We start from the raw sequence: 13,471 nt of genomic DNA, 5'->3' as shown, positions 1-13,471 counted from the left end.
GAGGGACATGAGTGACCTAGATGGAATTTGCCCATCCTGCATAACAGGATAAATGTTTATGGGCCCAATATTGAACTGGACAAGGATGACACGGTCTATGCCTTGTGTTCAATATAGACATAAGGGCAAAAGGGTAATTATACACATAAGTATTATCACAGAAGGAATTGTCAGATCACATGATATTTTTGTGTCTTGGGTAGCAGTGATGTGTTGCTAGATATCGCTCACTGTTTATTATGTTAAATACATGACTTAATATAATTGTCAATGCCGCGAAAACCTACAGGGTCACACACAAAGGACGGATTGATGAGAGATAGAGTAACTAAGGAACACCGTAAGGTACGGTGCCCTTAAGTGAATTGTAGAACATCGTAAAGGTACGGTGTACTTAAGTAGAATACGAAATATGGTAAGGTACCATGAGCTTAAGTGATTTTGGGCATATTATAAGATATGGGCCAAAATACACTTAAGTGGGCTTTTTAGCTTGAAGCCCACACAAGTGGTTCTATAAATAGAACCCTTGTGCAGAAGCATTCATTGCGGTTGCATTATTTTCGTTTTCTCTCTCTCTCTCTCTCTCTCTCTCTCTCTCTCTACCTCACTCAAAGCCTTCATTCGTACCAGCTAGCACTGTGATTGAAGGAATCCGTTCGTGTGAACTGAGTAGAGACGTTGTCATCGTTCAACGTTCGTGATCGCTCCGTGGATCTGCATCAAAGGTTTTGATCGTCACAAGAGATCTGCACCAAAGGTTTCAATCGTCACAAGAGGTAAATATTCTATCACTGATCATGACCATTCGTAAGGATCTCTAAAGGAGAAAATTTTAATTTCCGCTGCGTTTTGGGTCGCAATTCTCCTTCATTCGATTATATCAACCTTCGACTTCATATTCTTTAAAGGCTCACTACAATTTATTGGTTAAACACCTACAAGTAAAGCAAAATGAAATAGTTCTTCATCTGTTGTGACTTTATCATCACCAACCACTTCATAGTCTTGAAATCTTGTTGGAGGAACTCTAGTTCTTTGAGGTCGTTGACTTGTACTAGTCATAACCTCTTCGACTTCAAATTTATCGAGCATCTCAGCAACAACTTTGACTTCAACTGGAATATCGATAATATCTTCTACTTCGACATCATTACTTGCTTTGTCTAAATTATAGCTCCTCAATGGCTTATCAATTGCATTACTAGAATTCCAATCTCAGGCATAATTTTCATCAATCACAATATCTCGACTAATCATAACCTTCAGATTAATTAGATTGAACAACCTATACGCTCCAGTCTTATGATACCCTACTAAAATCATAAGTTCACTCTTGTCATCAAGCTTGCTTCTTCTTGCATCAGGAACATGCTTGTAACACATAGAGCCAAACACCTTCAGATAACTCACTGATGGTCATTTTCCACTCCATGCTTCTTCATGAACCATGTTATTTAGCTTCTTGGTAGGGAACATGTTCAGTATATAAATAGCAGTCAAAACAACTTCACCCCATAAGAATTTTGGCAAATTCTTCTGCTTTAGCATGCATCTCGTCATGTCCAATATGGTCCTGTTTCTTCTTTCTCTTATTCCATTATGTTGAGGAGTATAAGGAGAAGCTACCTCTTGATCAACACCATGTTCTGCACAAAATGCTTCAAATATCTTGGATGTGTATTCTTCACCTCCATCTGTTCGTAATACTTTGATTTTCTTTTCACTATGGTTTTTGACAAGCATCTTGAATCTCTTAAAGATTTCGAATAATTCGTCCCTTTTCATGATCACATGGATCCACATATTTAGACTAAACTCATCAAGAAATAAAACAAAATACATATTTCCACCAATAGTATGCTCCTCAAAAGGACCACATACATCTGAATGTACAACTTCAAGTATGTAGGATGATATCATTCGCATAGTCGAAACGAAAGACGTCCTGGACTTTTTTTCGACTAGACAACCTTCATAGAGTTTTTAGGGCATATCAAGACTTGGTATACCAGTTACCATATATTGAGTGATCAGTTGATTGAGCTACCTAAAATTCAGATGGCCAAACCTCAGATGCCATAACAAACTATTTTTGTGGTTGACAATTGTTTTTAGACATTGTACCTCAGTCGAAATGATCATGGTCTTAAATTTTCTATTCATCGATAAAGGAGATTTCAATACTAAGTTATTATGAATGTCGAAAAGTTCTAAGGCTCCATCTTTCATAACCACTGAGAACCCCTTTTTGACCAGTTGTCCAACACTTAGCAGATTGCATTTCATTCCATGGACATATAGTACATCTTTGATCAAGACTTTTTCTCCATTACTCCTTTGAATAACTACGTTGTCAGTACCTTCAACTTCCAATGATCTATTATCAACAAGTTTGATCTTGCTCTTCTTTCACTCATCGAAATTTACAAACCATACTTTTCGACCACTCATGTGATTCAAGAATCCTGAGTCGAGGAACCAGATCATGGATTCAACATGGTCATCTACAACTGCAGCCATAACCACCATATCATCATAATCATATGAATCTTGATGTGTAAGGTTAGATCCTTTATTTTTGCCTTTTATCGATCCCTTTTCTTTCCTGTACCAACAATGATTGGCCAAATGACCCCACTTTTCACAATTATAACATCGCATACCTTTTTTCTCTTCTTTGTCTTTCTGATAGGAATTTCCTTCTCCTCTTTTCGAGGATTCAGAATCTCTATCATCAACCTTATTCTTGTGAGTATTCGACCATGACTTCTTGCCCCGAGTCTTGTCGATTTTGCCTTTGAACCTGTTGGAATCATTATTGTTCTTCCGTGTCTGAGCCTGTAGTGCTTGTATCGAGTATTGAACTCATTTCCTTTTGACAATCCTAATCTCATGAACCTCCAACGAACCAACAGAATATTCTAATTTTAGGGTTTCAAGATTTTTGGATTCTTGAATAGCTACGATAACTTGATTAAAGTGAGAGATTAACATACATATTACCTTCTCAACTATTATCTTATTAGTTAGGGTTTCACCACAACCCCTCATGAGATGGACAAGTTTCTTCACCTTCGACACATAGTCTGATTTCTTTTCGTCTTCCCCCCATCAACAACAATTCATATTGTCGTCACAAAGTTTGTAACTTGACGACCTTGACAAGAATATATCATGCCTCCTTTCGATTCAACATGAGCGATTCTATCGAAATTAACAGCATCAACCACCGATTGGATATAAATTTCCGCCTTGCAATCCTCATTTTGGGCATCCCTGTGAGCGGTTATTTGTGCGTCGGTTACATCTTCACCAATCGCAGGAACACCATCAGTAACCACTTCTAGGGTTTCATGAAAGCCAAATAGAGATTGCATATGTTTTCTCCATCGAAGTCAATTCTTGTCGTCAAGAGTTGGAAGGGAGTTTGGTAAATTTCCGTTACCATTCATCTTTGCACCGATTGATCAACAATAACCCACGACCCCAGAAACACGATCTTTGACGTGTATTCTTAAAAACACGATCAAGAATATAACCAGAGCTCTAGATACCAATATGTTAGTGCCTGAGAAAATTTTAGTGAGGAGAGAAAGAGAGAGAATAAGGAAATAAGGATTGTATTATTAAATTGAATAATAATTCTGAATTACAAAGTGTCTATTTATATACACCTAAATACCTTGAACACTAATTAAAATAACAAACCAAGTAACAAATCTTAAATCCTAATTATCTTTGGGCTTGGGTCTCACAACTCAACTTGGAATATATTTAATATCTCAATAGAGCTAAGTGATAAATCCATGAGAATTTTGGGATAACCGATAAATTCCTATAAGACCACTCCTTGTTTGTTTTCAGAGGATAGTAAAATCTTTTATATATGAGATGGAATGCAATGAATGATCTAAAGCATACACATGTGAAATTTTAATTTTTTTCATGATTTATACTTGTTCAAATTTTAAAACAAAAAGTTGAAAAAAAATGCTTTTCAAAAGGTTTGTCTGCAAAGAATAAGGAAAAGTCTTTTTGACAAAAGAAAAGAAAAAATCAAAAGTCAAAAGCATACAAAAGAAAAATTACGAAAAAATAATGGTTATAAAAGAGTAGAAAAAGAAAGATACTTTTTGAAAAATAATGATTTACCAAAAGAAGTTTTCCTCTCTTATCTTTAGACTTTAGAATCCAAAGAAAAACCAATATTTTTGTAAGCCCAGCCACGCTACAACCAAAAGAAAGACCTTAGTGATCCATGATTGATAATTTATCTTGTGATATTTCTTAGATGAAATGAAAAATATTTCTATAGTTCATGTATCATCAAATTACGAGGGAAACACTAACCATCGAGAGATACTCAATGTCATCATGACTTTGAGGAACAATTAACTATTGATCTAGACATATTTTGAAATCTCACTTTAGTCAAGAAAATAGTTTATCTTTATGCTATGGTTTATGGATATTTATGATGTTGATCATAAAATTGCATTAAAAATAATACAATTTCATTCAAATATTTTGCAAAAATCTTTGACATAGTCATTTAACCATATCATGAAACATGCATTGCAAAAACTTCGGAACCATTTGAATGAATATTTTTTAGGACAAACAAAAAGATAAGTTGGGGAGAGTTGATAAATTAAAAAATTACGTAAAATACATAGGCACTTACGGACTTATTTAACAAGCAATCAATACGAAAACCCTGATTTATTTATGAAAAGTGATAAAATACCTATTTGGACTTTCTACTTGCATATGTATAAAAAAAACAGGTAAAAAAGACTGAAAACCACTAAGCAACACACAAAGAACTTGCCAAGACCAACTTTAAAACTAATTGAGCACAAGAAAAATAAGACTTCCTAACTAAGTAAGTACATGATGAATGAAGGATTTGTTCATTAATCAAAAATTGACGGTATGCCTAGTGAGCTAGGGAGTCTATGGCTAGTTGTAGGATGAACTAACTTTTATTAACCTATAAGAAAGTAGGCGCGAATAAAGAGTATGGGCGATGCGCCTAGCGAACCTACCTTTCTCTAGCTTATAAATATAAGGTTCAATTTCAATCCTTAGAGTTTCACTAGGTTCAAGGGAGTACATAATAGGAGTAGGTTCACATTTGTCTCAATAGGAGAATATGAGAGGGAGATTAAACGCAAAAGCGTTGCTCACCGTGACACTTGCATATGGCTCTCTGAATTTGTTTTCTCATAATTACTTGTATAACTACAATGAGTAATTGTAGCTAGAAATCTCTTTTTTTTTTGGGCTGATGTATTCACAACGTTATATAATTCTACTTATACTTTAATATTCATGATTATTCGTCCTTAATGCTTATTTTATATTATCCATCTAAAATCTAATTTCATGGCATGTCTTGAAATATGAAAGATGTTGGCTATTACTATATCCAAGTCTCCATCTATTGTATGTTAATGCCTAGACATAAAGTTAGGTTTATTATTTTCAAAATACCGATCATTGCTAATTTGTGTCGATATATCACTGATGGAAATGGATGCTATTGTATTTAATAGTGTGAAACATCGACTATTAGTCAATACAACAGGTCTCACTCGTTGAGTCAGAAATGAGATACACTGAGAGAAACAAGCGATAATATTAATCGTTAATTAGATGAACATATTACTGACCAATAATTATGCATGAGTATAATGATGATGAAATCTACCCCTAGCAAGTTTTCTCACCGCTAATGCCAAAATCTCCATTTATATTTTGTCATTTACTTTTTCGAAACAAAACAACTTTACACCCTTACTTATAATCATAAGAACTATTGAAAATGTCTTTAAGCACAATCAGTCTATATGAATATGATAATATTGCAATAACTTACCGCTAATGCTATCGAACACTGGTCCAAATAAATAATCACAAGAAAGAAGTATTATGGGCCCCACAATTTCAAATACACCTCCAATACAAGAACTTGAGTTATTGTACACGAAACTAGGAATGAAAAACGAGCATGCCCGCCCCGCAAAAGCTCGCAAAAAATAACGTGAGGCAGACATGGTTAAGGGTTAAGGTCTAAAACATTGGACAATCCATAAATAAAATAAGGTCGGGGCAACAAGCACTTCACTTCTAAAGTCTAAAGATTTCAAAAAACTATATTAACGCCCACGCGTAAAAGCCTGAAAAAAATATGACGGAGTGGAGCAAACATATCAGAGAGTGCAAGTTTAAAATTTTAGCCTACGTCTCGAAATAATACGAACAAAATAGACATGTCTACCGAATTAAACCCGTTTTATGACCGCCTACTCGGAAGAATCCATCACGAGCCTCACACTTGCCTCAAAACAATCATCATTAAAATTTGCTCTCACCTTTTCTTAATTATATATATATATATATATATTATATAATATATATATATATAATATATATATATATATATATATATATATATATATATATATATATATATATATATATATATAATTTTTTGTTATATAATCATCATTAACTCACGACCGTTATGTATTTAATTTTATAAATGTTTATTAAGAAAAATAATGTTGGAGGATCTTTAAATTTGATCCATGGTAGACTGGCTTCTGAAGTTTTTTTTATGAAATGATGTTTTATTTATACATATTCTGTTTACATGATTAGACTTTAAGTTATGATTTTTTTTTTTTAAATTGATAATTTATAAATGTTAATAATTTATTTATATTAATGTATTATAAAAAAACTATTGAATCTTGAAATATTGAATCTTGAAACTTATATCTATCTTAACTTATATTAAAAAAAGTCAAGTTTTATATTAGTTAGAAATAGATCTTACAAACTCTTTATATATATATATATATATAGTGACACCCTCTTATTAATTTTATAAATTAGTTTTTGTATGAATGAATTATTCAAATTCTAATTTTATAATGGAACAAGAATTTATCTATTCGAATCATCCACCATTTCTGTATGTATATTAAATCCCCCAAAAAAGTGATGAGGGCAAGAAAGTATTTTTCTATATGCGATCAAGCCCCCCCCCCCCCCCCCCCCCCCCCCCCCCCCCCCCCCCCCCCCCCCCCCCCCCCCCCCCCCCCCCCCCCCCCCCCCCCCCCCCCAAAAAAAAGAAGTGATAGGCATAAGGGGGTGTTCTGAAAAAACTTAGTCCAACATATTAATAATTCGGACCACCCACCATTTATATCCACATACTTAGTTTAATAGAGTTGAACTTGATATAATGAATTATGAAAAACTCAAATCCCATGTTGATTAAAGATAGACTTACATAAGATTTATATAATAACACTCTTCATCAATGAATTAGACCAAACTTTAATTTTAAATTTTATCATATATTATATATATATATATATAATATATATATATATATATATATATATATATATATATATATATATATATATTATATATATATATATATATATATTTTTTTTTTTTGTTCTTCATGTTATATTTTATAATGAACTACGAGAACTATAAATTTTATTCCACAATAAAAGATAAACATCATTCAAGTAATTATCCAGACCTCACACTACAAATGAACTATTCATTATTAGAATTAATACCATAAAATTAGATACGAATATTCTAAGATATTTGGGATATAGAAAGTTAAATTTAAAGAGAAAGAAATGAAGCGTGAAAAGAAATAAATTAATCCAATATGTTTATACAAGTTATATCAATATTAAATCAGATATATTTCTTAAAATAAAAAAGAAATAAAACTTAAAAAATATATTTAATTTTGTAAATTAATAATTAAAAGTATAACATATTTTTATAATATGAATATTATAATTGAGTGATATTTAAAAAAAAACATTTAATTGATACCGTATATAAATTAAATCCTATTTTGTCCACTCAAGAATATTCTATATTATTTTGTACCAAAAAAATATTATATATCATTTTTAACAATATATTACTATATCTGATTTATCCAACATAGAAATTGAATAAAGTGGACTTAATTATATTAAAAAAAATTCATTTATTTAACGGAAGTACAAAAGAAAAGTCAAAAGAGATCATAGGTTTCTTTTGACTGAAGCTTACTAGGTAATTTCATAAAAGAAATATTCAAACTCGAACAGCACGTGTGAATTGACAATTTATAAAACAAAAAAAGAGCAACAAGACCAAAGTATAAGACCATTATATATTATTATATGAATGTGAATAATAATAAAGTGGTCGCTATGAAACTTTAATTCTCTATATAAGAAGCTTAGCATGTTGGGTTGGTTATAGTTATACACATTATTAATCTCTCTAACTCTTCCTCTAAGAAGAGAGAAAGAGAGAGAGACAAAAGCTATATATCTTGGTTATGGGTTTTGTGAGGAAGTGTAAGAGGGTATGGGGAAGAAAAAACAGATTGCATCCAGAACACAGTTACAAAAGGCAAAAAGATAATACTAAGAAACCACCAAATGGTTGTGTTTGTGTCTACGTTGGAGCTGAGAGAAAGAGATTTATAATCAAGATCAAAATATTTAATCATCCTTTGTTCAAGTCACTTTTGGAAGATGTTGAGAATGAATATGGTTATAGAAATGATGGTCCTCTATGGCTTCATTGCGATGTTGAGTTTTTCTGTGAAGCACTTGTGGAGATAGAGAGTTCTGTGGATGATATGGGATTTGTTGGTTGCAATTTTCCAATGAGTCACAAACTTAGTCCAGTTTATAGTTATCAGGTTTTGGCATGAAATTGTGAAGTTAAATGATGTAGATATGTGTCTTAGAAAAGATGGATTCTTGTGAAACGAATGTTCTTTCATGATAATTTAGCAGAAAGGCATGTTTATGATAATGGTATTTGCAGAAAGACATCTTTCCTTTTTTTTTGGTGTGGCTTTATATGTTTATTTTGAAATTTTCACTTTAATAACCTCTTTTTTTCCCTTAAATTATTTTTTTTATGAGTAAAAAAATTAATGGACTTTTGCACCAATTATAAACACTAAAGCTTACCCTATAGTTGACACCAATAGTTAGGGGTGACAAACGGCCATGTCTGTTTTTTTTAAGTCTGCACCGCAAAAGCTTACAAAAAAATAAGGTAGGGCGGACGAACATATTTGAGGATGCGAGCCAAAAATCTTACCCACCCTGCATAAAAGTGAAGGCGGGGCGGAGGCGGATCCGCTAGCATTGAACCATTTTAAGCCTAAAAATTATAAAATTGTATGTAAAAGCCCATGCACACAAAAGTCCATAAAAATGGGGTAGAACGGAGCAGACACATTAAAGGGTGCGGGTCTAAAACCTTGACTCGTCTCGCAAAAAAGTGCGGGCAAAACAGGCATGCCTGACGGACCGGACCCATTTTAGCACTTTTACCAATAACAGTTCAAAACTAAGAAAAATTTAGGCTAAAATAGTCTGTTGGTCCCTGTAAGTTAGCGAGTATTTGGTTTTGGTCTCTGTCATTTTTTTTGTCTGAGTCCCTATATCTCACTTTTTGTGTAGGTTTTAGTCCCTAAAGTCAAAATTCGCAGGTTCCCTTCGGATTTTCTTGTAGATTTTATTTTTAGGGATTAAAACCAACACAAAAGGGAGATATAGGGACTCAGACAACAAAATATTACAAGGACCAAAATCAAAAGCTCGCTAACTTACATGGACCAAAAACTATTTAAGTAAAAAATCTATTACTCAACACAACATCATCAATAGAACTTATAAGGTTATTGAACATGATGACATTCCCGATCAACCACAAGCACCACACAACAACCATCCAAATCATGCTAACTTTAGAACTCTTCACTTTCCTTCTAATCGAAAATGCTGAAAATGTAAAAAGCTACCATCATTCTTCACCTCTTTCATATCCAACCAAACAAACAACTTCTCCCAAAGCTTCAAACAACTATACACTTGAAAAGCAAATGAGTTATATTTTCTTCTGCCTCAAAAGAACAAGCACAAATCTTATCATGTGAGTTATGCAAAATCCATCCCCTTGTGGGATGATCTCTTGTTTGAATTATGTTTAAGTAACACCCTCAAAACAATTTTTTTGATTTTGACGATACTTTAGTTAACCAAACATTTCTCATAGATTTTATGAGGCCATCATCCAACTTGTCTTCATCTTCAACTAATCTTAACATTTGATAATAGCTCTTCACAGAAAACATTCCATCTATACTATGCCCCTAGCGAAACTCATCACCTGTATTAGATTTTAAAGAAAGTCCTTTCAAAATTTCATTCAATTATAAGCTTCGATCGAATGCCTCTGATTTGACAACAAACACGTCAGAATTAATGCACCATGTCCATATTCCTTCAACCCATGAACCCACATCTAAAATCGTTGCATCTAGATTTGTGAACGCCTTAAACGGAGCAGGAAAAGAACACCTCAAATGTGTGATTCATAACAACCTATACTTCCAAAATAGAATCCTATTTCCATTACCCACCTTCTGGGGTTATACCCTACCGGAATACCTAAAAACTTGAAAGAAATTGAGTCAATGTTGCAAGATAGAAAATGGGATGTTGCCTCCAAGAAATACTCCTGAAAATGAACCCCATACAACTTTATCTTAAAGAAGTTTACTTTTAACCTCGACACTAATTCAAAACCCCTTAAAACTTCCTTCAAACTTTATAAATACTCCTAACTCCATTTCCCAATAAGAATTGTATCATCTGTGAATTGTAGGATCATGTGCTCAGAAATATTATCAAAATGAAAACCAACATAATCAGCTAGGTTGGCTGCTTTATTGATCAATAAAGCCAAACCTTCTTCCGCTAGAGAAAAAAGAAAAGGGGATAGAGGTCCCCTTGTCTTAACTCTCGTTCCACCTTCAAGTCTTCTTTTGGACTCTCGTTTACTAAAACAGACATTGTGCTTCTAAAGATACCCGCTTTCATCCACTTCATCCAATTAACCCCACAACTAATATTCCTGAGAACAAACCTGAGATAATTCCAACTCACATATTCATAGGCTTGTTTAAAATTAACTTTCAACAGCATACACTCATTCTTCTCTTTCTTTGTTATATCTATAATCTCATAAAGCACAAAGACATCATCCAAGAGTTGCCTACTCGAAAGAAATGTTGATTGAGAGTGTGACACCAAGTTGTTAAGAATCATTTTAAATATTGCAGCTAATACTTTTTACAAGAATTTGTACAAGCAACCAACAAGGAAACTATGCCTTTAATTACCCAACACTTGAGGGTCTTGGATCTTTGGCACAATCGCAATGAAAGAAGTTGTCACTGCCTTGGACAGTTTAACATTCATATGAAACTCATCCATGAATTTAACTAAGTCTACTTCTAAAAGACTCCAAAACTTTTGAATGAATTCAAAGTTCAAACCATCGGGCCCAAGGACTTTGGTTTCGTCACTGATGACTTCTCGGCAAGTGTACCAATAGTTTTGTAGTAATAAAATATCGAATCCAGAAGGACTGCTTTTTAACAAGATAAAAAGTATGCAATGAGTAGAAAATAGTAAGGGGGGGGGGGGGTTAAGTTCAAGTGCGAAAATAAAATAGAGTGTTTAGACAAAATTATGAAAGCGGTCAGGCTGTGTATATAATCACCTATTTGTTTATTGTTGATATTTGATGTCTTACATGAATAATCCTATCACTATAATCCCACAAAGAATTAACAAAACCGCTATAACTAATCCCTTGCGATATAGCTCAATAATCACTACTCAGAGTTTCCTATCCATAGTCCACCAGCGTAAGCAGAATTATGCGATGCAACTAAGTGTTAATTCACTAGCCACTACTCGGGGGTTTCCTGTCCCTAGTCAAGTTTCCCTAGGTCTAACACATAGACTAATGGTCAGTATTCCTTATGTGTCCAAAATCAGATTAAAAGAGTATCTCACATAAAAAAACATTACGAACAAGAAGCAATTGTATAGAATTATATATCAAAGAATTCATGTAAAGTCAAATCAATATATTACCCAACAATATTGAAATAGGTTCATTAACACAATATAACCTAGAGGATTTTAGCTACTCCTAATTCAAAATACAATACCAAAAACAATTAAGAAGACTTGCATATGATATTCCTTGAAGGATTGGCCTCCAATGGCTTCAAATGCTCTTAAAATCACCTTTGATGTTATAAAAATCATACTTGCTATGCCAAATTTTGTAACCCTTGAAAAAGTGCAGAAAATCCCCTTAAATATCCTTCATAATGAACCAGAACACGTTAGAAAAGCCCAGAAAAAGGAACCGTCGAGCGCGTGATGACCTTCATCGTACGTGCGATGCAACCATTATGTCCCTATCACGTGCACGATGCTGCACTATGCTGTGCGTGATTATTCTAGTGGCTGTGTGTTTTTGCACCCTTCTTCACTTGATTTTTCACTAAGTCAAATTTCTTCACACCTAGCTATTTTTTCCTCATTCTTTGGTCTTTCTTCTTCATTTTTACTTCTCTTGTTTTGATCCGTTTCTTCGGCCGAATTCATGCAATGACTGTCTGTCATCACAACCCCAAACTTGAGTTGTTGCTTGTCCTCAAGTAACTTTCCTGCAACTACACATTTCAATAGAAAACAAGTTGCACAATAACCATTGAACATCATCATATAAATTTTTCTTTACCTGACCATCGTTCTAGCATTCAACTTCTATTCGAAAAATTTGGAAAACATCCTCAAACTTTGACGAGTACTCAACCTGTCTCTCATCTCACCTTGACTCACTCAATGGATAAGATAATCTCTCAATCAACATGCAAAATAGTTTATGCTTAGCTTGATCATGTTCTAATATATTTCATCAAAGAAATCAAAACACTCACATTTGAGGACTTTTTAGGTTGTATCTTGGCTTATGTTCGGGTAGGATATTTTTGGAAAAGTAGGTTTAAACCTAACCTTTGGAGTTAGATGCATAGTTCTCCTTTTATTATAATCCCATTTATTCATTCTTAATGATACTAGAGCTTCTAATATTGTGGTCCTTATCATGCACTTTTTTCCATTTTTTTAAAGAAGTGTCTTTTTCCACTTCTTGTTCTCTCACAATTTGAATTTTGACCAATTTTCTCTAGTACCCCAACCCCAAACTTAAAACTTTGCTCACTTCCAAGAGCAACTCCAAACTTAATATTTTTCTTACCACTTAAGAACTCAAATTCTATCTAACTCCAAATAGATGGTGGAAAGATAAGATCTTTCAAGTCATACGACTAAAAATTAAGGCTAAGTCACCGAAATAAAGGCTAAGCTCGAAGTGGTTAGTAACAAATATACCTATTACTACAGGGTGGTTTAAAAAGGAACAAAGTTATAAACAAGCAACTGCCTCAACGTGTGTTAATCAATCAAGACAAATTTAATCATAAATAGTTTAAACCAGATAAAACAATAATGCATGGTGTCATACGGTGAACTGACTTTTT

The 13,471-nt window shown here is 33.3% G+C and overlaps 1 protein-coding gene across 1 annotated transcript; it reads left to right on the top strand.

Annotated features, from left to right (window-relative positions):
• The first annotated feature begins 8,380 nt into the window (after positions 1 to 8,380).
• Positions 8,381 to 8,761, top strand: LOC127102098 (auxin-responsive protein SAUR32-like). The gene has a single exon (XM_051039515.1). The coding sequence runs from the start codon at positions 8,381 to 8,383 to the stop codon at positions 8,759 to 8,761; it is 381 nt and encodes a 126-aa protein (XP_050895472.1).
• Positions 8,762 to 13,471: the final 4,710 nt, after the last annotated feature.

The sequence above is a fragment of the Lathyrus oleraceus genome, chromosome 7 (assembly GCF_024323335.1).
Source record: "Lathyrus oleraceus cultivar Zhongwan6 chromosome 7, CAAS_Psat_ZW6_1.0, whole genome shotgun sequence".
NCBI lineage: Eukaryota > Viridiplantae > Streptophyta > Magnoliopsida > Fabales > Fabaceae > Lathyrus > Lathyrus oleraceus.
The sequence above is the reverse complement of the archived record's forward strand: the minus strand, read 5'-3'. Positions and strand labels throughout refer to the sequence as shown.

Bases quoted from the DNA above. Each gene is read 5' to 3' on its own strand.
- LOC127102098 (XM_051039515.1), top strand. From the start codon at position 8,381: ATGGGTTTTGTGAGGAAGTGTAAGAGGGTATGGGGAAGAAAAAACAGA.